Here is a 23,715-nt window from a genome sequence, read left to right on the forward strand (position 1 = left end):
CGGCCGTTGGCTGTGCCGAAGAGCTCCGCCTCGTCATTGAGGGCAAAAGCAAGCGAAGTGACTTTTACACACCGTGCGGGGAGCCGAGGTGGTGGACAGAGGGTGGGAGGAGGAGAAGGGGCCGTTTTTTTTATTATTTCGCAGCCAGCGGTTTGCTTTCCCTTTGCTCCCCCTGGAATACAATAGTTGATTGAATTTCAGATTTTACTTTTTTTTTTTGCACGCCAGTCCACGACGATTAAATCAGTATTTTGTTTGCAATTTCAAAACGAAAACAAGACTCATATCGCAAACAAATAGGAAGCATGTGGCAGTAAGTCTTAGGTGTGCTTTTACAGGGCTCCGGTTGAAATTGAGGGGAACATATTTTGTTTTGTGAGAACGATTCTATTTATTCGCACTTCGTGAAGCGTGCCGTGCGGCAGTCCGAGCGGTGCAGAGGCATAGGATCGGTGTAAGCTTCGTTTCTGAACTCAAGCAAGGAAGTGTTGTTGTTGTTGCAGCTGGGAGCGTTTGTTTTGTGTGCAAGGAGTTGAGTACAGCGCGCTGTCTTGCACCAGAAAACGGCAAAACCCAAGGTTTTGCGAATTCGCCTCCCGCTGCCCTTTCCACATCTAGGCAAGCTACATATACTTTAGATACCGAGAAATAAAAAAAAAAGGTAAGACAACAATGATCCCCGATCGAGCCCCGCAAGGAGATGTATATCTTGCTCCAAACGACTTGATAAAAAAAGCTCACGTACCAAATTTTGAAAAATACAAAGAGCTCTACATGAAGTCGGTGGAAAGCCCGGAAGGTAAGTCTTTACTTTCTGTGTATTTTTTTTTTTATCCCAATGCAGCTGAGTGCACTGTCAAGTAGCTGGTAGTTCTTGACTGCCGCTTACACTTGACTATCGGATGGATATGCATGTTGCTAGTTTTGGACAACTGGTAACTGTGACTGTTGACGTCAGTGTCATATACTGTGTAGATTGTCATCTCTCGCAGCCCTCCGGGGTGAGGTGTATGAAGACCGTGGTGTTTTGTTTGAAGACCGTCTTGTTAAAACGCCATTGCAAAGGGGGCGGATTTTAAGCTCGAAATGTGTGCGCGCACACCCACTTGAAAAAATGAAAATATGACTAATATGACAAATGTTTTGAAAATTTTGGAGAAGAGGGCCTGTACGAGTTTCGCACTGGGTCCGCACCAGGTAACTCGTGTGTTGACAGTGGGGGGGTGTTACCTCGTTTACCTGGGCAAACTCGTCGGCCAGGCTTGCTTTCAAAATCTCCCCAGCCCTGGTCTTGTCAGGTTGGAAATTTACGGTATAGAGGTCAGCTTCTGAACGGTGCATATAAGTGCACTGCAACTTTTTCCTCATTTGACCTCATTGCTCCTGGTTATTCAGTGCCAGTGTAGGTTCTTCTGGACATTAATCAGTTTTAATAGTCAAACCAACGTGCATAGCTTGCTGCTGTTTCTTAGAGCCGGGAATAATAAAACGTGTGGTTGGGTTGACATAATATTCAGGTTACAAATTGGTGAAATCGGACTATCCCTATTTACTGAGGGATCATGTATTATCAGTAAGTCTCTCTCAAATCTTTTTCCTCTCCCCCCAAGTGACAGCCTGTGATATACTGTGTGTTTGGCTGTTATGCTTAAAATAAAGACGGTTCATATCATTACTCATCGGCTTCTTGGCATGGGACCCAGTTAATTCATAAACCGCAGGATCTGTAGGACAAAATGAGCTTGGTATAATTTGTTGGTGGAGGATGGGCTAACCATGTAAGTTAAGAACATAAGAAAGGTTACAAATCAGAGGAGGGCATTAGCACATCTGGTTCATTTAGTAGTAAATAGCTGTTAACCAGTTAAGCGGTGATGGTGTCTGTTTTTCATATAATACACCTAATGTATTGCAGCAGTGCTTTGCGTTTTTTATTTACACAAAGAGGCATTCAGCTCCATATTATGTGTATTGTTTACTTATACTTTGTGGGAGCCATAGAGGGAAATGTCACGTCGCTATAGACGGCCCGTGGCCAGCAGCATGTCGGATATTTCAGAGGGTTGGAAGATCTTGCATAGTCTTCTCCAAACGATTGTGCGCTGTTATCCTCACAGGGCATTTAATTGGCGAGCTGATCCTGAGTTTAACTTCATAGGCTGCCAAAAGTCTTCTACTTTCTTTGCTCTGTGTAACAGCAGCAATAGTGGGGACCTGTGGTTAGGGCTCAGGGTCCCTGACTGAGAGGAATCTCATCCTTGGACAAGATACTTCACTCAGACTGCCCAGCTGTACACAAATGGGTACCCTCCAGGTCGTCATGATAACTGGTTGACTCATCTGGTTGAATAAAAGATTAAGTAGATCTTGGCGCACAAAACAGTTCCTTGAACTCACGAGCTCGGCCCTTTCCCTGTGTTTCCACGTTTGTTTTTATTTCTTCCAGAGTTTTGGGGGAGCATCGCTGATGAATTTTTCTGGAAAACCAAGCATTCGGGCCGGTTTCTGGATTATAACTTCGATGTAACGAAAGGCAGCATCTACACCAAGTGCATGGAAGGAGCTACAACCAACATTTGCTACAACCTCCTGGATAGGAATGTGAATGAGAAGAAACTGGGTGATAAGATTGCATTCTTTTGGTGAGTGTTGGTGTTTAGCCAGTGGTAGCTGCCTCATTTTAAAGTACTAGCCTGTTCTTATATTCAAGACTGGTGTATCTGTGAGTTATGAAGAAAAGATGGGTCAGCAATTAGATGGCAGAAGATAAAGTTTGAGGAGAGGTGCATCTTCGGTCAGAGATTGACTGAGAAACATTCGTTATTTTCCAAGGCAAGAATAAAAAAAAATCCATCTCTTTCTCATCATTGTGGAGAATAGCGATTTAGTGATTTAGACAGTAAAGCCAGGTCTCAGCCCCAATGCAGGTTGAGATCTGTGATCGCAGGTTCGAGTCTGGATCATGTCACTAGCTGACTGTGACTGGGATTGCCCACGTGATGGCTCACAGTTGGCTAAGCACTGCAGAGAGTAGGGTAGGATTAGGGGGAGAAGGTCTCTCGGCTCTCTGCCTTCTGGGCTCTTGCAGGCTTCCATAGTGTTGGTGAGGGGCTTCTCTTCCAGTCAGTGCTGCACAGGAGTGGCTTGGGACTCTGTCTACGACATGATGCGCCGCAAAAATGAATGCGGAGAATAAATAGGACTGAAAGCACACCTTTCTTATTTTCAATTACAAGTCACAAATCCTGCATGTTATTGAATTAGTTTGCTAGCCAGCTTCGTGCAGGGCATACTGTAGTCCCTGCTTGTTTCTGTGATTTAATTAAAGTTTCAGTATTCTTAGCAGATCCATCCAGGTCAAGTTTTACATTATCCATTTAAGTATGTTGTTACGTGATTAAGAAAGTCAAGATGAAAAAGTTAGAATAGAATGCATAATATTCTTATATTATAAGCATATAATATTCTTTCATCATTCAAACATATTGTGCAAAAGATGGATTTCTTTTCAATATACAATGACCTGACCCTTAGAGACTGCTAATGCAATGTCTTGATTAACTCTTTAGGATGTTGAGGATTTAACACTGAGAATTTTTAAGGTTGTATCCCTGCTCAGTAACGAATTATGATGCTGGTGGACCTCTAAACAAACACCTGATTTTTTTTTTTTTTACTGTACATGCACAGATTAATTCTTATATCTTACATGTATTTGGAGGTCCATGTCACATTCATTTCATTAAGAGTTAGAACAGCACTAGGATTTGAATCGAGTATCGTCCTTTGAGGGTCAAGTGATCATTATGGATTCCTCTGCAGACATAGGCTTTAATTATTGTAAGTGTTCCAAACTATCCATTTATCTTGGCTAAAAGTACTCAGGGGACATACTCTGTTAGATGCATGCCTTTTTTAATCAATTTAGAGCGAAGCATCTTTTTAGCATTTGATTTTAGAGTGTATAATTGATGGCTTGTAGGCACTACAGCATTTCCAAGTCCCTGCTTCTGAGGAGCTACAGTAGCAGTGCAATGTTTCAAGCCACCTTCTGTATTCAGCCTAATGTGCTGCCAGAAGATGTGGTGTCATTGTCTGACCCTTCGACAGAATGAATCAGATTGTTCCTTTAACTCTTTACAGCTAATGTTAATAAAGCCGTTCTGTGTACTGTGTGGCACTTCAAGCTTTGAGTCTTAACTAATCTTTGGTGAAACCTTTTTTGGCATGTTCAGATGTTCAAATATGTATTTGATTAATCTATGCAATGGCATCCTCAGCAGAAGCATATGATTCCTTACGCTGGTAGAAATGCTGTATCACCTTCAATCTTCCATCTCAGACTTGTGCATCACTGCTCGGGGGAATCCTGGAATCCTGCTGGCATTTGAGTAGTAACATGAGACGGGCTCGAACCCATGCACCTGGGAAGATACTTTAATTGTGTGGGGAGAGCTTCTTGACCCATTTGTGGCTGCAGCACCTGCTTTCAAAAACTCACTCTTGGGGGGGGGGGAAGAGCCGCAGGCTTAAAAAATAATTAATTTACAGCTTTATGAATGCTTTGTAAAATGAAAAGGGGGTCCCTTTGTTGACACCCACTCAGCAGAGTCAGTCAGTGTTCCCCCATTTTATCTGGATCGCCAGACCCCTTGTTGGGAACGACTGCTTTAAACCGAAACAACAGGAGTCAAGGAGTAAGACAGTCGGTGACCAATCCAGCAGATCCAGCAGATGGAATCGGTGTTTGTGACTATTTTTTATTGGGTCTCTGGGATTTGTTGACACATTTAGTACCGTGTCCTTGAGGATACACGTGCTGGGAATACTTCTGCGGCCGAATGTGACAAGTGGCATGACTGTACCTACAAAAATGATGAATGCATTTTATCCCCAATCACCTCAAGCAGAAGGCAGTCCCCTCCTGTCATTTGTACACGCATGGAGGTGGGGGAATTAGCAGAGATTGATTTGTGGGGTTTTGGGCTACTATTTCTACTTCTGTCCTCAGACTTCTGTGATCGTTCCCTCCTTCTGTTCTCTGCAACATCTGCTTCAGCAGACCAGTGTAACTTCGGACGTTTCAGTATTATTTTGAGAAAAGGTCTGACATTGCTTCTGCCATATATAAGTCATGACATTTTGTTATACAGTCAGATGGTGTCCTTGTTGCTGATTAAATTGAGATGAGATCATATTGTTAATTGAATCCTCTTTATGGGAGGTGGGAAAAGAGAAAGCTGAATTTGCCACTGTCCCACTAGAGGTAATGAATCTGTAGTTTTGGTAACTGTCATTTTTTTTTTTGCAAATTTATATTTAGTTGTCTTTCAAGTCATTTGCTATGAAGGAGCTACAGTACCTTTAGAGTGAATAAACTTTGCACTTCCTTCTTGGGGCATTTCATATAATTTCTTTGTAATGTTCTTTCCTGGATTTTATGATATTTTGCAATATTCTCTGTGGTCCTGTCCTGGGCAGTAAACCCTGTGAAGAAAGCTTTGTCATCGTTTGCTTTATTACAGGTACTGTACAGTTAATTACTAGTCGCATATCAAGTGCAGGGAATAAATAACTGATAAAATAAGTAGTGCTTTAAATGGACAGATAACCATGATCTGAGTTTTAACAGTTTTAACATGGGCTCAAAAAAACTCCTCTTCTCTGTAACCTTTGTGAATCTTTTAACTCGGTATTAAAAAGTGAAATTCTATTTATTTTTATGTCTTTACCTAATGCTTTTGAAATGGATTTCCTTTTGCGCTAACAGATTTTCGGTCCCTGGGCCAAACTGTTCTGTAACACAGTGCATTGACAGTTCTGCTGCCAGTGCAAGAGCTGTGGTCTTTGAGAAAGTCCTGTACTGAGGTGACCGACAGCATGGGAAATTTGCAAGGTGACCTTGACCTTCCTGTTGTGTTTTGCTGCCATGGGCTAAGGAATATTACAGCTGGGCAACATCTGGGAAAGCTTTGTCACAAAGACCACTAAAAAGGGGGACAATTAGGTTTTTATTATGTGTAGATTAGGGTTTGATAGGTTTCATATGAAGTAGCCCACTAATCACTAATTGACCAGTGTATTTATTGTTGATTTTCAGTATGAAGAATTAGACACGATCCTTTACAGCAGAATACCGGCTCTCATCAATAGCAGCTTTGAACAGTACAGCTGTTCACTTCAGGACCATATCAGTGTGTAGATTTTTGGTTCTGTAAGGCACATTGCTAATTCTAGACAGAATCAGTTTCTAGTTTGTTTGGAAGTCTGGTTACAATTTAAAAATAGACCCTATCTCTTGTGCTGTGAGGGACCTGTGCAGCTGTGGCGTTTCGCTGGGCCTGCCTCCTCAGTCTCATTTCATGGTACAGGAACCCATTCCACAGGCAGGCTGGGCTGTGTATTTACAAAAGTCTCTTTGATCTCTGACAAAAACATGTTCTCTGCTTCTCGGCTGTATGCAGGGGGCTGTAGAATTAATACTGTCGGTTTTGCTGAAGCAGTACGCCAGCAGTTCCTTAACCTGTTGCAAAAATCTATAGCAGAGAAACCATGCACACATTTCTAATACAAGAACACCTTTGTTAACTGTAAAGGAGATTATGTGTGCATTATGTGGCAGTAATTTCCCTTGTAAGCCTCTCTTTTTTTTCATATGGGACTTTTTCTTTGTGGGTGCTATTAGAGTTTCCTGCATTGCACTTAGCTGAACTTGGGAAGAAGATATATAAGCATCCATTGCCTTAGAAAGCAACCCTTTAAATCAGTAAATTAAGAGATGCCAAACTGATGGACAGGAATAGTCTCATTTCTTTGCTCTAGGAAAGGGAACTGTTTTGTGTACTTTTTTTTGTAGTTCATTCAAGGGTATACCGGTCAGGCCACAAAATTACAATGTTTAATGGAGGTACATAAAAGCAATGCCAATTTTCAGACTCAGGGTGTTTTCTGTACTGCTGTCGTTGTTGAAGCACTGATTGTTAATCAGTATAGGTAGAAAATAATGGGTGTAGAATGATGTGTGGTTTTGCAATTTGGCCTTCTGCTTACTGACCCTGTACTGGTGGTTAGAAATGTGAAATTTGCCCAATCCGTGTGGTCTTAACTGCAAAATCGGAGGCCCACAGACACTTCTCCAGGCAGTATGAGACACGGGGCGTAAGTGCAGCACTTTAGTGTAGGAAGCTCTGTGACCCCCCCCCTGGGGATTTTTTACTCTAAAATACACTTACACATGCTACTGTGCCGCATCTGAGGGATGTTTTGGTTTTACTTCAGTTAACCAATAGCTTGTAAACCATGAACCTGGACCGGCTTTCCCAGAGCTTGTGTGAAGTGGGGCAGGCAGGCAGGCCTCAGTTAGTGCCAAGGCATTGGGAAGCAAGATGAACCAACCTTTACCTTTAAAACACTTCAGGCTCAGAAGTTGTGCTGAGCGGCTATAGGACCTGCTGTGTGAGTGCTCTGCTATTGCTCAATAACCCACATTTCCACTGCCAAGAGTGTTGCAACTGGTTCTCATGCTGACGGCTGAGGCCAAGGCCAAGGCCAAGATGAAGACTTTGGGAGCTCACAGTTGTGTGAACAGCAAAGTAATCCTGACCTTTTTTCAGTTGAGCATGTTCAGTGGCTCTGTGGCTGAGGATCTGTGCCTGTGGCTGGAAGGTTGTCGGTTCGTATCCCGCGGCCGGCAGAGGAATCCTACTCCGTTGGGCCCCTGAGCAAGGCCCTTAACCCCAACTGCTCCAGGGGCGCCGCATAAATGGCTGACCCTGCGCTCTGACCCCCAGCTTCTGTCCCTGTCTGTGTGTTTCATGGAGAGCAGGTTGGGGTGTGCAAAAAGACAAATCCCTAATACAAGGAATTGTATATGGCAAATAAAGTGATCTGGTCATGCATTTTTCCCCTGCTTTTTTAAAAAAAAAGCTGACAAAGCTGCTGAGTAGTAATTTAAACACCCTCTTGGAATACACTGTCTACATTGAATTAATTCAATTACCAATTAAATGACTTTTAAGAATAAAAAAAAACTTTAGCTCATTACAGTCTAGGAAGTGAATAATGGTGATTAATGCCAGTGTCTAAATTTACTACTGAAAATATTCTTTAGCTTTGGAATTTTTTCAGAAGTCAGTAAGCAGGAAACTGGTAATAGGATTTGTGATTGTTAACATGAGAGCAAAAGAAAAAGTCAAATTGACTTTGATTCCAATGATCTGTCCGTTCTTTCAAGAGAAATATGTTGTGTCTTCCATTACAGTTACTGTGTAGCTTAGCTCTTGTCCTTTCCGGTTCCATTTTAAATGGCAGAGCTTATCTTAGTGAAATGAGTAGAACTTTAGAACTGATTTTTCTGAATATGGCACACAGTGTGGTCGGGTGTAAGGTGCTGGACTCTTACCTGCAAGGTTGTGTGTCCAAATCCCAGTTGAGACACTGCTGTTCTCATCTGAGACAACAGCATCTGCTGTAGTGCTGCACTTGAATTGTTCAGGTCGAATACACATTTATACACCTGGGTGAAATGTACATCTTCAGGTATAAGAGCTTTGGCCATATTAGTAAATTATACGGTACATCTTGAATTAAAGCAGCCAAATGAAGATTAAAGGACAAATGAATATTGATCACGGTCATATCCTGTCTAAGAGCCTGAGTTCTCCGAAAACACTGGCCTGTTGTCTCCTTACTGCAGCAACATTAATTTACTGTTTGTATCTGCTTTCCACGCAGTAAGAAGAGTCCCAGTAATTCACTTAGTCTGTAGTCATTACAGATCACTGTCAGAATGCTCCTGTAGATCCAGCACAATGTCTGCTGGAAGGTCACCTTGCAAGTTCCTGGTTCAAGAGTTTTGTGACGGTGTGTGCGAAACTGTAAAATCCAGTCATGGAGTCAAGAACCTTTCTGATTCAAGTATCTGTTACTTATAGGTTTTAATCAGTGGAAACTAAATCATACTTGCTTTTATACCCTGTTATTTAGGGAAGGAAACGAGCCTGGAGATGATCTTAAAGTGACGTACCGTGAATTACTGCAACAGGTCTGCAAATTCGCCAATGTGCTGAGATCACAAGGTATGGGAATTTCTGTTAATTCCTATGGGATTGGAGCAGGTGTTGGTCACAGGTGTTGACATAACCTGGCTGTATTAATTATTGATTGGCTATTGCTTTAAAGAACTTTTGTTTGTTTTTGTTTTTCATTGTTCCAATACATCTGCTCTTTCTGTGGTTTTTATATGGCTTTAAAAAATACTTTATGTATTTATGATTTTTTTTATTTGTTTTTCAAAAACGACAAAATGTTAAAAGCAAAATTTCCTTTCCTGAAAGCTGCATAGCAGTAATATCTTCTGTGTTTGCTGTAATGTAAATGCCAGGTCCAATTTCTCCACCTTTGCTCTGCAGTGGCATGAACAGTAAAAGCCACATTCCTCCAAGAGATTTCCAGCTAATTTAGACCTCTGGAAGTACAGTACAAGTACAGCTACAAACTAATCCCATAACATTTTTTAAAAGTGAAACATTGTAAAGAATATTCTGTAGTGCCTACATAATTCTTAAATGTGAGATTTATGTAATGATACTAGTTTCAAAGGTAAAGCTATGACTGTAAACTATTATATTTTTAGATTTGAGATAATTGGCTAGTTTTTGCATAATCAGTTTCAATATCATAGTCCGCAAAAATTTTCATTTAATTTCTTTGGATATTTTAACAGTTTTCTTTAAATTAAAGCACATTACACAGGATTACAGTTTATTATGAATGGGTTATTCTTAATTCATAATGGATTACTTCAACAGCAGTAGACTCCTCTATTTCCCATGTTGGTTTTTGGTCTGTACAGAAAAACATAATTGTACAGTGCAATATCTCCCACATTTCTGATTAAAAATTGACGGCAGAGGTCCAGTAACTAATTCCAGGCCAGGATTAATCCAGAATATCAACTTGCCTGTCAGTCACAAGTTCCAGGACAAGGAGAGGGTGGTGAGACTCCGTCGGGTTGAAAGTCTCCTGGATAAATGCGCAGCTGGAAGTGTAGGTTGACCGTTTGAATACATTTGGGCCATCCTGTCGGAGAGGGCTGTGTTTTTTAAGCGCCGCCTGCCAGGTGACTGAAGCTTGTTGGTGTGTGCTGCGCTCTCAGGTGTGAAGAAGGGGGATCGGGTGTCCATTTACATGCCCATGATCGTGGAGCTGGTGGTGGCTATGCTGGCCTGCGCCCGCATTGGGGCCGTGCACTCCATTGTGGTGAGAGACACGCGCCGTTTTATGCCAAACCCGCTTGAAAACGGTGTTCTTGAGTTTCTCGCGAATGGAGTCACCTCTTGGTGGTTTCGCTTCTTGCTGTGGCTGTTTTTTTTATGTCTCATTCACCGTATTTAAAACAAGTACTGCTTTTCCACGCTGTCTACAATTCACTGTTTCTTTTGTAGTTTTACTTTTTAGAATCCATAACTTTCCTGTTGATTTTAAGGAGGGGGAGCGCCGAAAAAGCTTGGTCTCTGTTACAATAAATGATATTTTGAAATAGATTTTCCAATGTGTTCCAGTTTGCAGGATTTTCTGCTGAATCCCTCTGTGAGCGGATCGTGGACTCGCAGTGTTCCCTTCTTATCACAGCCGGTAAAGAAGTTTGTTACAGATTTGTTGGATTATCCTGAAGTCTTTTAAATCTGTAGTTAATAAATGGCTGATTAAGCCTTCTTTTTACATAAACACAAATGTTTTGACATTGTTTTCAGATCCCTTCAGATTCATTTTGAAAAGATCCTGTATTTTCGTTTGTGCTAATGAGAATGCTATGAGCCAAGTATAAGAAAACATACTTACCTCGTGCATTGTTAGAATAGTTTCCCTTGTTTTTAAATCTTCAAGAGTGAACATTTATCACTTACTTCTCAAATGAGTATATAATGGGCACCTTCTAGCTAATGAGATACTGCAAGTGCATTATGCAGCTCAGGCAGTATTGCCAGTAATTCTGATAAAATGGTTATACAGTACATAGCTGGTGCAGCTGCCACCCTTGTTGTACACAAGATGTATGATTGTAAGACAATGTAAGACTTGATGTTAGCCACTAAATCTAGCTTTAACACAAAAAAAACCTTAATGCTCTGTATGCAACTTTCAATGTACTGTAACAACAAGCATGAATAATTGTATTTGGCACTGAGGTGAAATTGTATTCAAGCAAGAATGTTACAGGGAGGGGGTGATAGTTTCAGGTTTTCTGGAGTCATTTTATTTCACAGGTCTCTTTTTATCTTGGTGAATTTCCATGTTCTGGATTTTAGGCCTAAGTGAATAAAAGTTTTATATTTTTATGTTTAAATGTGCTTAGTAAATACTAAGTTAGTAAATACTACACTCATTGTCTCCTTCCGTTGTTTTAAGCAAGTCAGATCCTGCTAACTGTGACAGCGGACTTCCTTAAACACAGATTGTTATTTTGTTACAGATGGGTTTTACCGGGGAGACAAGCTCATCAACTTGAAGCTGATTGCTGATGAAGCACTCCGCAAATGCAGAGAAAAGTAAGGAGTGTCTCAAAGCAGAAGGGAATTTAACTGAACAATAATGCACATTTGAAAACCTTTTATCTGCCCAAATGTGTTATGACCCTATAAATTCATCTAGTTTATTCGTCACTTACAGGAGTTTTGATAACTGCAAAGTTGCTAGAAGTAATATGATGTAGTTGAAGAAAGGATACAAACTAGAGGAAGCCAGTGGCTTCTTTCTTGTTGGCTTTTGAGTATCTTTACTAAAAGAAGAGGTGCCTCTCCTTCTCAGTCTTCAAAACTCTTCACCTTAATTTCCTCTTAGGAGTCCTTAAGCTGTTTCAGGACCTGTGCTGGAGCTGATGGAATCCATTGGGTTGACTTTGGCAGTACTGTATCTCCTCTGCTTGGGATTAAAGCGAACTAGTTCTTTGATTCCCATTGTTCTCCTTTGAATGGAATTTATGGTAGAGGCATTGTCGTACCAATGACTTTGTGCATTTCAGGAAATTCCCCTTGAAGCGGTGCATCATGATCAAGCACCTGTCCAAAGATGAGGTCAACTGGGAGCCTGTGGCCAGCCCCCAGTCTCCCCCAGCGAAAAGACAGTGTCCTGACCTGCAGGTGAGACTGGGCTCTTAGGGGAATTGTGCATTACAGGCAAGACTCTACTCTATTTCAGTGTTGATCAGCTTTGCTTTGTATTTCTTATACTGTAAGATGGCTCAAGTAGCTGGTTTCAGTCTTTGCTATTGTTGATGTAGGAAGAACTTTGTAAAGACCTTCCAAGAGAGTACATCATGTTGCAACTGAGATCGCAGTTTCTGGAGTGGACTACACATTAGAATTGAGAATTCGAGCTTTATTAGCCCACCAATTCTGTGACAACAGAAATAGCTTTCAGAAGCATAATAATTAGTTTAGGATTCCTGCTTTTTACAGTGTCCTAGACTAGACAAGTTATAAGCAGAACTGACTTGACTCTTAAATTTGAAGGTAAAGATATGTTAGGTACAGTAGCTGTAAGTAATATTATTTGTAAGCTGGCTGTCCAGCACTGCAAAGGGTAACTTCATTTTGAGTTCTGCCTTTGTTGTATTTTCTTTTTTATTTTATCCATGTAATATTGGACTCAGCAAAAATAGTAATGCAATCCTGTTTTTCAGTAGTTGTAACAGTTGTACATAACAAATACCTGTTGTGTAACCACTAATTTTTGTTTGACAATGTTAACTTGTGTGTTACAACTTTAATATTAATTCTAAGAACTCCATTTAACAGTGGCTACATGATTCATCTTTTTTGTGAACAATGTTTCCATTTTCTGAAATCAAAACGGAACAAATCAAGTTCGTTTCTTATTGATTTGTATCCAGAATAGTTTTATTTTCTACAAAATTTTACTTTGATCGGTGACTTCATTTGGTTTGATCACAACCAGGCATTTAAAATTTCATGGTGAAATTTAATCTCTTTTTTTAAATCATTTTTCAATCAACAATTTAGCAGGAGAGACAGAATGAGAGAGTAAAGAAAATCCGCCCCAAACCCAAGGTACTTTCCTAGCTTTTGCAGACCTTCTTTCATGCACTTTTGCTTTAACCTTAACCTTTGGAAAAATTCCTCATTTCTCAACTTAAAGTTTGCATAATGGCTCTCTAATTGGTGTATAACTTTTTTCTGTTGTCCTTCCCTCTAAAGGCTTCTGTGGCATCTTAATCACTAACCTTAATGCTAATCAATGCCTGACCAGTTTAGAATCACTTGACCAATACTAAAGGGTTATGCATAACTTCAATGATACAGAATGATGTAGTGACAATAGCTGAGAATTGCTATTGTCATTTTCACCCTGGAGGTAAGGAACAGTTGCTTGTCTTGTCAGATTTAAAACGCACTTAGTAACCAGCTTGCCCTCAGGAATTGATTACTTCCAGCTGAGGAAGGGATTCAGAGTTGCTGCCCTCTGTAACTCTGCGGGTAGGACTATTGGGTATTTGTTGTAAGTATTTCTGCCAGCCTTGCATGATAATCCATTGCAAGTTTAAAGTTGAGAGTTTTTGATTGAGTGTAATGTGAGGTGTGTTTGTGTTACAGGAAATTGGACCTTTATAAATTGTTTTCAATAGGTCATGGAGGAACAGTGTTTCTAACATAGTTGTTCAATGTGAATTGATCTTAATGCTTTTTACATCAACTACTCACTTTTCCTTTACTTTTCTTTCTGTACATTTCTTGTGTCCATTATATAGATTGAGATGTAATTAATAATCTCTTCTTTTCCTTGGTAGCCTGTGTTAATAATTTTTTAAAAACTGTCCTACTTAGTGGAGAGGAAAAAATTTTGCATAGATTATTTTGCAGTGTCACTTTGCATCTCATGCGTGTGAAGAAATCTTGCCTCATGTTAAAGTCACTGCCTTACAGACTGAGCGATATAAATTGAGCAGCCTCGGCTGGCTGCTAGTGAAAAGAAATGCTATTATTCTTTGTCATTGTGTCTCATTTGGGCTGCAATGACTATTTTAAGCTTAAGAAGCCATCAAGCCTGTATTGATTGGGGTATCGGCGGGCAGGGTTCTGGACTTGTAACTGGAAGCCTGTGGGTTCAAATCCCAGGTGAGACACTGCTATTGTACCCTTGAACAAGGCACCTCACTTGAACTGCTCAATACCTGCCTGTGTAAATCGGTGCAAACGTCGCTTTGTATAAAAGTGTCCGCTGCATAAATTTGTACAGATGATGGAATTGGCATTGCCTGGTAGCAAAATCTCCATTCACTTCAGTAGTAAACTCTCCTGGAGATTTTCCTGAAAAAAGGCAAAACGCAGGCAGGACGTTTGCAGCCAGAGCTGAAGTTGTGTGTCTCTGGGATCGAAACCTGCTGGTGTTGTGTGGGTCTCACGTCTCGGATTTCTTCCCCAGGTGCCCTGGAATCCGGATGTGGACCTGTGCTGGCACACGCTGGTGAAGGACGCCGCGGACGACTGCGAGCCCGAGTGGTGCGATGCCGAGGACCCCCTCTTCATCCTCTATACCAGCGGTTCCACTGGCAAACCCAAGGTACCGAGGGAGGTGTGAGGCGTGGAACTCCTGAGCCACCAGCTCAAGCCCAGTGTTTTTCCTTTGGGTATGGTGGCGTCGGCTGTAAGCTCCAGCCTTTTCAATCCGCATGACCCATGCGGGTTCAGTCAGTATCTCAAATGGGTTCCGCACCTGTGGTGGAAGGGTTTAGGTGCGCTAGCCTGGGCACGACCGGCTCTCTGCAAGACGGCAGCACTCATGACATCTTGGAGTTACTCGGGGACTCCTGCAGCCAGCATGGAACCTCTTCCATGTCTCTGTTGAGGTTGACGAATGCCAACAGATGCGTGTCTCAGTGGATTGCTGGAGCCTTTCTGCACTTCCTTCTTCCCAGTGATTGGGCAGAGGGGTTATTGTGATCCGTTGAGTCATAAAGACAATTGGCAATTCCAAATTGGGTGGGTATACTGGGTAAGGCCATTAATAATCCACCACCAATCCATGTGAACCTCAGCCGCTGGAGCCTCCTGCAGTTTGTCGACTCCTCTGACTATCATTTTATTACTATTTTTATGTTACCCTCCCTGTGGCGCTTGCTTTTTGATAGTATCCGAGTTGATCGATCGTTCCCTTTTACTTGTTACAATGGCAGTGTGCTTGTATTCTCTCAAAGGGTGTGCTGCACACAGTAGGGGGATACCTGATTTACACTGCTGCCACCTTCAAGTATGTGTTTGACTACCAGCCGGAGGATGTGTACTGGTGCACAGCGGATATTGGCTGGATCACGGGACACTCCTACATCACGTATGGGCCTCTGGCCAATGGGGCTTCGAGTGTACTGGTGAGTGCACTTCGTTAGGAGACTGCACTAAGAGAGAGAGAGATGCCAGTGTACTGGTGAGTGCACTTCGTTAGGAGACTGCACTAAGAGAGAGAGAGATGCCAGTGTACTGGTGAGTGCACTTCGTTAGGAGACTGCACTAAGAGAGAGAGAGATGCCAGTGTACTGGTGAGTGCACTTCGTTAGGAGACTGCACTAAGAGAGAGAGATGCCAGTGTACTGGTGAGTGCACTTCGTTAGGAGACTGCACTAAGAGAGAGAGAGATGCCAGTGTACTGGTGAGTGCACTTCGTTAGGAGACTGCACTAAGAGAGAGAGAGATGCCAGTGTACTGGTGAGTGCACTTCGTTAGGAGACTGCACTAAGAGAGAGAGAGATGCCAGTGTACTGGTGAGTGCACTTCGTTAGGAGACTGCACTAAGAGAGAGAGAGATGCCAGTGTACTGGTGAGTGCACTTCGTTAGGAGACTGCACTAAGAGAGAGAGAGATGCCAGTGTACTGGTGAGTGCACTTCGTTAGGAGACTGCACTAAGAGAGAGAGAGATGCCAGTTTACTGGTGAGTGCACTTCGTTAGGAGACTGCACTAAGAGAGAGAGATGCCAGTGTACTGGTGAGTGCACTTCGTTAGGAGACTGCACTAAGAGAGAGATAGATGCCAGTGTACTGCAACACTGAAGCCTGTACGAAAAAGTTCTCTCTGTGTTGGGAGCTGCTATTTCACTTAGCACAAGTTCAGTTTGCACAAAGGTCCGCACTTCTATTTTCATTTTACACTCACGAGGCAGTTTTTAAATGAGTGGTTTCAAGCATTCAAAGTTGTGGGTTTCTATGTATTTGGGGTACCTTCCTTAGGCCAATTTAGAACTGACTCGTAAATTCAATTCTGATTCAAGGAAGGAGTACGTGTTAGGACAGGCTGGTTGAAAACTACCTGAGCATTTTTCACAAACTTAACAGGTTGTATACGTCTTATTTATGAAAGCTCCGAGTGTGTTAATGCTCTTTTTTTTTTTTTAGTTTGAAGGCCTTCCAACCTACCCCGATATGAGCCGCCTGTGGGAGATAGTGGACAAATACCAGGTGACCAAGTTCTACACGGCGCCCACGGCCATCCGGTTACTGATGAAGTATGGAAGTGAGCCTGTCCAGAAGTAAGCCCCCGAAGTGACTGAGAATCTTTTAAGTTTTTCTTTTCCCTTGCGTTTTGTTGCCTTTTTGGTTCATTAGCAAGCTCAGTGCATGTTAGTGTTGTTAATTTCAGGATTCATTAACTAACGATGGTTGTGTTTGAAGGTCTTGTGTTCCTCCAAACGTATGAAACGTAGGGTACAAAAATGTAATTTTGAATGTGAGTCGCATGGCGTCGGATTGGGATTTTGACAAATGCTTTTGCATGGAAGTTGCTTTGTATTGCCAGCTTTAAAGATATTCATGTGTCTACCTTTTTCCCCAGTTAAGAGAAGTCAGGCTGAAGTTGTCCTCTGCCTTTTGATTCAGGTATAAGCGCGATTCTCTGAAAGTCCTAGGCACTGTCGGGGAGCCCATCAACCCCGAGGCGTGGCAGTGGTACTACACTGTGGTGGGAGAACAGAGGTGCCCTGTGGTCGACACTTTCTGGCAGACCGAAACGGTGAGCCGTGTTTGAGTGGAAACTCGCACATAACCTGCACTGGGGGCAGAGCTTTTGTTTTGTGAGGAGTGCCACCATTCATGTTGTCGTAGCTGTTTTGTTTTGTTTTTTTAGAATTGGGGCTTTAGTGTAGCTGTCCTAGCTGCAGAACGAAGCAACCCTGTCACCTGGCCTCTGACGAAGCCTTATCTGTGTGTTTTCAGGGTGGCCATGTGTTAACGCCACTTCCTGCTGCCACGCCCACCAAACCCGGGTCTGCGGTAAGATCCTTCTCATTGCCGTTTCATTCCTCCTACATCCATTCCATTCCCAAGGGTTGGATACTCGGATCTTGATATTAAGCAATATCAGACACGGCTGTTTGCTTTTACTGCGCAAAAATCATAGTGAATGAGACGAACTGCACGATTGTGATGATTTGCTCCTCTACCGTGGGCGGTTTAGAAGATGTGAAAGCAAGCCGTTGGCGTTGATGAATATCCTGTCTTAAATTTAATTTAAAGTTGCTTTAGTTGACCTTGCAAGCATAAAGCTCCTGCATTTTGTACGGGTCTTAAATATCTCTGTATGTAAACCCTGATCGATTGATTTATCCCCAGACATTTCCTTTCTTTGGTGTTGTTCCTGCAATCCTTAACGAGTCTGGGGAGGAGCTGGAGGGACCAAACGAAGGCTATCTGGTAATGCGTTCATCTGGGTTTTGGTATAAAGTTCCACGCCTGCAATGACGGTTGTTCACTGTAGGGAATGTGGAGGCTGCTTGCATCTCCCTTCATACCAGTGATTGTTCTTTGTTGCTGTGGGTGTAGCCAGAACTGCTTGAATTATAATGCTGTGAAGCTCAGAGGTAGGTTCTCATTGTGAATGTAACAGCACCACCTATTGGTAAAGCAGTATCACACAATCTAACCTTTTTTGGCAAAAATAATTTTGAAAAGCGCATTAGTAACCGTTTACAGATTTGCAGGGCATTCATTTTTATCCTTATTTAGTCTTGTGACATTTTATGTCTGAAGTCATGCTGATTAAAGCAATAAAGTTTTCCCTTTAAATTTGGAATCCCCAAACTGTTTTAAGACTACTTTGCTGGTACAATTCCTGAGTCTTCTGGGAGTGAATTAATCCTCTACCATGCCTACCCACAGAGACATTTGTAATTTGATGTGTTGTGAGTCGCAGGAGTCTCTCTGCTGGGAAGACAAAGATCCAATGGCAAGATAATCTTACCCTATTCCTGGCAGCTCTTTTCTAATCCCAATCCAGGCACGAACCAGTGACCTCGTTGGTGTAGAGCCCCACCTGCACCCTGAGCTTGTGTCTTTACTCCTTGAGCTGCTCAGGTGCTCCTGCCTGAGGAAGACATGGATCTGATGCATGTGGAGACTCAGTGGATCTGTAGAGTATAATTCACACAATCTAATCAATCATTTTCACCTGCTACAGGTGTTCAAACAGCCTTGGCCAGGAGTGATGAGGACAGTCTATGGTGACCATCAAAGGTTTGAAACAACGTACTTCAAGAAGTTCCCGGGCTACTACGTTACAGGAGATGGTAAACCCACATTTTTCTCTGGATTTTGAAATCCTACCTGGCATTAATTTAAAGTCAATAGTTTTATGTCCATAATGACCAAGGATGCATGGGTTTGTCTACATACCTGCAAGGGTGTTGGTCGGAATTGGGTTTGCTCTGCACTGAAACAGTTTGTGTATAAGAAATGCATTGCATTCTTGTTCCCAGTAATGAATTACCACTGTTGTTTGATGGATGCGTTTGATATTATCAAGGCAACAGATAGCTTTAAGGTAATCAAAGCTTATGGATGCTTTAAATGTGCCTTTTCTTAATCCTAGTTTGTGTTTTTCTTTCAGGCTGTCGGAGAGATAAGGATGGTTATTACTGGATCACGGGCAGGATAGATGACATGCTGAATGTGTCTGGTGAGGGCTACAGAGCATTGGTTTTTCAGTTCTGACATCTGTCTCTGTTGCGAAACTGGCCTGTAACAGTTCCCAGCAGGCCTGACTACTTTGAGTGATCAGTGTTCAGGAATTCCCCCCCCCACAACTTGTGCATTTCGTCCCTGGATCCAAAACCAGGGCCCCAAGGAGAGCACGGCCTCCTGTATTTCCGTGTAGTTTCCAGGGCTTTCCAAACCAAGACAAGGAGGCCCTTTCTATCCCCACAGGGCTGAGAGAGTGTGAAACACGCTGCCCAGCCGTGTAGCCGGAACCCTGGTTAATTTCGGGGAGTGGCTGGAGGAGATCCTTGCTCGATGGCCTCCTCTCGTCTGTGAGTGATCTCCTGACGGTGTCGCGCTAACCAGCTGTGTGTTGTCCAGGTCACCTGCTCAGCACGGCGGAGGTGGAGTCGGCCCTGGTGGAGCACGCGGCCGTGGCCGAGGCAGCAGTGGTCAGCCACCCGCACCCGGTGAAGGGGGAGTGTCTGTACTGCTTCGTCACTCTCAAGGAGGGCTTCGAGTACAGCAAGGCGATGGAGACGGAGCTCAAACAGCTGGGTGCGTTGGCTTACCTCGCGTGTGAGCGGCCGGAAAACGGTCATGAATAAATTCGGGTCGCTTGTCATCTGTACAACCTGTTCACGAATGAGCCATTTTAATTTGTAAGCAGTACAAAAATTTACCGTTTAGGGATAGGCTTACATTTAAGTTGTGAAATGCTAGGCTGCTGCCTCAGATTTGTATTGTTTTCTGTATTTTGGGTGCGGTTTCCCTCAAAACGGACTTCCAGCGAAACTGAGTCCATCAGTGCGTTGGAGTTTTTTTCTTTCTTGACAGATGTTGAAATCATAATGGCACAAATATTTTGCTGCTTCACAGTGCGGGAAAAGATTGGAGCTATTGCGACGCCCGACTATATGCAGAGCGCTCCTGGATTGCCCAAAACAAGATCAGGTGAGAGTTTTATACAGTATATGAACCAGGAGAACATTTACCAATGAGGAGGATGCTCAGCCCATCCAGCGGGTTTAGCAGTTGGCATTTAACTGTTCTGAGGATTGGCTTCAACAGCATGGCCAAATAGCGTGTTCCATACCACGTAGCGCTATGTTGAGTTGCAAGGCAGATGAGGTCTTGCAAGAAAAACTATGCGCCGAGATTTATCTGCTTGGAAGGTGAATGGCTTCAGTCGTGGGTTTTTCTTTGGCTGGGTTGAGAAAACGGCGGTCGACTACGCCCGCCGCCCTTGACTGAAGGCCTGAACGTGGTTACATTGAGATACATCGTCACAAATCCACCAGCGAGGCCTCGTCTTCCTCAAGCATCCTTAAAATGATGCTGGCAGGCTGCGTCGCCAGGTTAAATGCGACTTGATGGCAGAGCACAACTAGATGAGTGCCGTCCATGGTGACGTAGGGTGGGAGTAGTTAGCCAGGCCCCACTTGATCCTCTGCGGCCAACAAGAAGCGCAAAGCTGGGTGGGTCAGAAGTGTCTGCCTCCACTTCCTCGCTCTCCCCCCCCCCCTAGAGGATACGGGGTTTGTAGCTTCTATAACAGCCACGAAGGCTTCACCTCCCTCTCCTCGCTCGCTTGGTTGCAGGGAAGATCATGCGCCGGGTGCTGAGAAAGATCGCCCGGAACGACAAGGACCTGGGCGACACGTCCACGCTGGCCGACTGCGCCGTCATCGAGCAGCTCTTCCAGAACCGCTGCAGCACCATCGTGTAAGCACTGACCGCTGCTCGCCCACAAGGGGGCGCCGATGACAGCGCTCTCGGCGCAATCGGACGAGAAGTAAAATCGGGAAAAAATGTACAAATCATGGACGTAAAATAAGAACAGATTTCTTAGGAATGATTGTATCGTAATATGTTCTAGATATGATTTTCTTCATATATATATATAAAGTATATATATTTTTTGTTTTAACAAAGATAACTCCCTTTATTTTTTATCTAGAGGTTTTTGTTTAACCTCTGCGTCCTTTTAGTACTCCAAGTGCTGAAAACGGCAAATGCCGTTTCGCATTTTCTACACAGCTTTTCGCTGTTTCTTTTCCTTTTGCCTCCAGTGGTCCACGTGTGACTGGAGTGAAAGGTCTCTAGGTGCTTAAGACTAAATTCATGCTTTGAACTTGCCAAAAATGTCTTCTGCCGCAGGCTGGGGCTTGTGTGGTCACGAGTGTTTCTTGTGAGGGGTAGTTTCAGGAATATAGCTGTGAAGGCAGCTAGGAGCGATCCTTTCATTTCCTGCTCCCGGACATTTTTCGTTTTGTGCCATGTCTCCTTTTTGCCAAGTATCACTACATCCTAAAATTGGTCCATTTTAATTATTTTAATTGAGGCTTATTGCACCTTTAGGCCACACTTTTATGCTTCTAAGTCATCGTTTAATTTTATTTGTTAATACACTCTGATGCATGAGTCTTTGTTTTATGAGGGCTTTTGTATGAAATGGTGTTTGAAGTGGGGGGGAAAAAGCCTGATTTAGTTTCCTTCTTTATTTGTTGGCTGAATTATCTTTGTTGGAATACAGTACCTTAGCAGGAAATCTAGAACTCCTTCTGCAGGTTTAAATAAAATCATTTTAAGCATACACTACCTCCAGAGGGCGCCAGTGATATATATATATATTTTTTTTTAGATGGAAATACTGGAGACTTGGTTAATAATATCCCTGCTTTTGTTTATCTGCTCAACAGCTCCGGATGTACATTTCCCTTATAAAAATGCAGTGTTTTATCTGTCTTTAATTTGGAAGTGGTTTCCCATGTTATCCAAGAACCCTGTTTGTTTGTGTTCCAGCATGAGGATGTTGTGTTTTGGAAGTGTGGGTGTGCCTTAAGAATCTGATGATTTTCTTTCAGTGTGAGTTGCATAAGTGTAAAAGTCATTTATTCTTGTTGGAGTTAAAAACATGAATTGTTATCGAGTAGCCGTGAACCTTTAAGAAGTTTAGCAAGCTCAATATATGTGATTTCTGTGTGTGTGTCTAGAATTGTAACCTGAAGTTCAATGACTGCTTTTTACAAAAATGGCAGCCCATCATTGGCATTGCTTTTGGCTGGCTACTTTGTGAATATGGTGAATATTACAAATTGTGTTTAAAAATCGCATGTTTTTTGAAGAACTTTAGAGCTCAAGCATTTTAAAAGTTATAATTGTTCTTTGTATTTTTACCACATTATTATTCTCCTTTTCTTATAGTTTGCTACAGTAGTTAAAGCTGTAAAACTAATTGCGGGGGGAAAAGAACTCCAGCGGTTTAAACCTGCAGAACATGGAATGTAGAAAAAGGGAAAGAACAATGGGAATTAGAGGCAGATGTTTGGAGTATAAACTTTTCCCTTATTTGTATTATCTTTAAAGAATAGATTTTGTCACACCAAGGTTGTGTTGAGCAGTGTACATGTTCTTAGTATGACATGTATTTCATCAGTTTTAATCATTCAGTAGTCAGACTCATAAAAGTGGGTCTTTATGACATTGTGGGACTCATGCCTTTTACTCATGCTCCCTTTTTAAGCAGCATAACCCATTTTCCACCTCCAATACTTCTGAAGCTTAGTTATTTTGTGACACATGCTCATTATTTTACCAGTAATGGACTGATGAATAATCTCTAAATTCAGGGGATCACTCTTTTGTTGAAATATTATTTTGAGTCTCCCCACAGCCCTGGTCTTGGCTCAAAGCTGGTGTTTATTTTCTGAGAGACTCGTACCATAAATTCAGGTTTGGTGCATTTCTGAATGTAATTAAAGCTGGTGACATGCCAGCAACACAAGCTCTTTTTAAAGCAGCTCCATTTTAACCTAAAATAAAGATACTAGTATGTTTTATTTAAGTATACGTTGCAGAAATGATGTTGATTTTGTTGAAAACAATCTTGGTTCAATTTTTCATTGCATTTTGTCTGTACTCTTAAGAGCTACAGGGACATTAACTTCAATGAAAAGACAGCAGGCAAGCTGGTAAAACACTATTGCATCTATGCTTTCTTTTTGGCACTGACTGATTAAACCTTCTTAAAAGCTCCATTTAATGTGAAATAAGACCATGCTTCTGTATTAATTGCTTTATTTTATTTTTACTTTGTGTGGTTGGTATGAAGGCATTATCTGCTACTTTTTCGAACAACTGGCTTTGTTTTGATTCGGTATTATTGTGCTGAAGACTGTGTCTCTTCAGTTATTCCCCCCCCAAACAATAATTCTGCATTTTAAGCTCAAGTGAAGTCACTGAATTGAAAATTTTATTGTATTCTGTTGCTGTTTAGGAATGGTTATGCTTGTGATGGTGTTGCTTAAATGTGAAACTTGAAAGTGCTGTTTTTTTTTCTGGCAATTTCTGTTCTGTCTATACACTTAATCACTCCTGTAGTTTTTGTCTTGTGAATGCCGTAGACAAAAATGTCTACTGAAGCTTAAGCTGTGCTCCTAACATGTAAAAGAATCTGAACTAAGGAAAAAAATGAATGTTTTTTTATTGAAATTGATAAATACATATTGAAAGAAATTGTGTATGCTGTTTTCTTCCATCATCTTTGCAGTGTGTAAAATCAATAATTATTCAATCCAAGCTAATGTAGCAGGGGTCAGCCACTGGCCTGAGAGAGCTGAAGACAATTGTTGGGAAGTGCTTCTGTAAGCCATCGTGTTGTGGTGCTGAGAAAGTGTTTTAGTGGTAACTAGAGGCTCTTAATCTCAAATCACAATAAGCCCTGAGGGGAACAGC

The 23,715-nt window shown here is 42.2% G+C and overlaps 1 protein-coding gene across 4 annotated transcripts; it reads left to right on the forward strand.

Moving 5' to 3' along the window:
- The first annotated feature begins 66 nt into the window (after positions 1-66).
- On the forward strand, positions 67-23,496 carry acss2 (acyl-CoA synthetase short chain family member 2). Of its 4 annotated transcripts, none has more exons than XM_088937522.1 (19): positions 67-799; positions 2,447-2,642; positions 8,986-9,077; positions 10,157-10,260; positions 10,563-10,635; positions 11,474-11,549; positions 12,023-12,140; positions 13,023-13,070; positions 14,443-14,580; positions 15,215-15,385; positions 16,405-16,538; positions 16,885-17,017; positions 17,221-17,277; positions 17,617-17,697; positions 18,461-18,569; positions 18,890-18,958; positions 19,360-19,536; positions 19,858-19,932; positions 20,580-23,496. In XM_088937522.1, exons 1-19 carry the CDS (start codon positions 673-675, stop codon positions 20,705-20,707), a joined length of 2,106 nt encoding a protein of 701 aa, XP_088793648.1. In that variant the 5' UTR covers positions 67-672; the 3' UTR covers positions 20,708-23,496. The 4 variants fall into 4 exon arrangements, with proteins under 4 accessions (XP_088793648.1, XP_088793649.1, XP_088793651.1 ...); XM_088937523.1 differs by having other exon boundaries at positions 13,026-13,070; XM_088937525.1 differs by lacking the exon at positions 15,215-15,385.
- Positions 23,497-23,715: the final 219 nt, after the last annotated feature.

The sequence above is a fragment of the Atractosteus spatula genome, chromosome 19 (genome assembly GCF_055471065.1).
Source record: "Atractosteus spatula isolate fAtrSpa1 chromosome 19, fAtrSpa1.hap1, whole genome shotgun sequence".
Taxonomy (NCBI): Eukaryota; Metazoa; Chordata; class Actinopteri; order Semionotiformes; family Lepisosteidae; genus Atractosteus; species Atractosteus spatula.

Coding starts and splice junctions, on each gene's coding strand:
- acss2 (XM_088937522.1), top strand. CDS start 673: ATGATCCCCGATCGAGCCCCGCAAGGAGATGTATATCTTGCTCCAAAC. Junction 14,581..15,214: donor GTTCCACTGGCAAACCCAAG/GTACCGAGGGAG, acceptor ATTCTCTCAAAG/GGTGTGCTGCACACAGTAGG. Junction 18,959..19,359: donor TGACATGCTGAATGTGTCTG/GTGAGGGCTACA, acceptor TGTGTTGTCCAG/GTCACCTGCTCAGCACGGCG.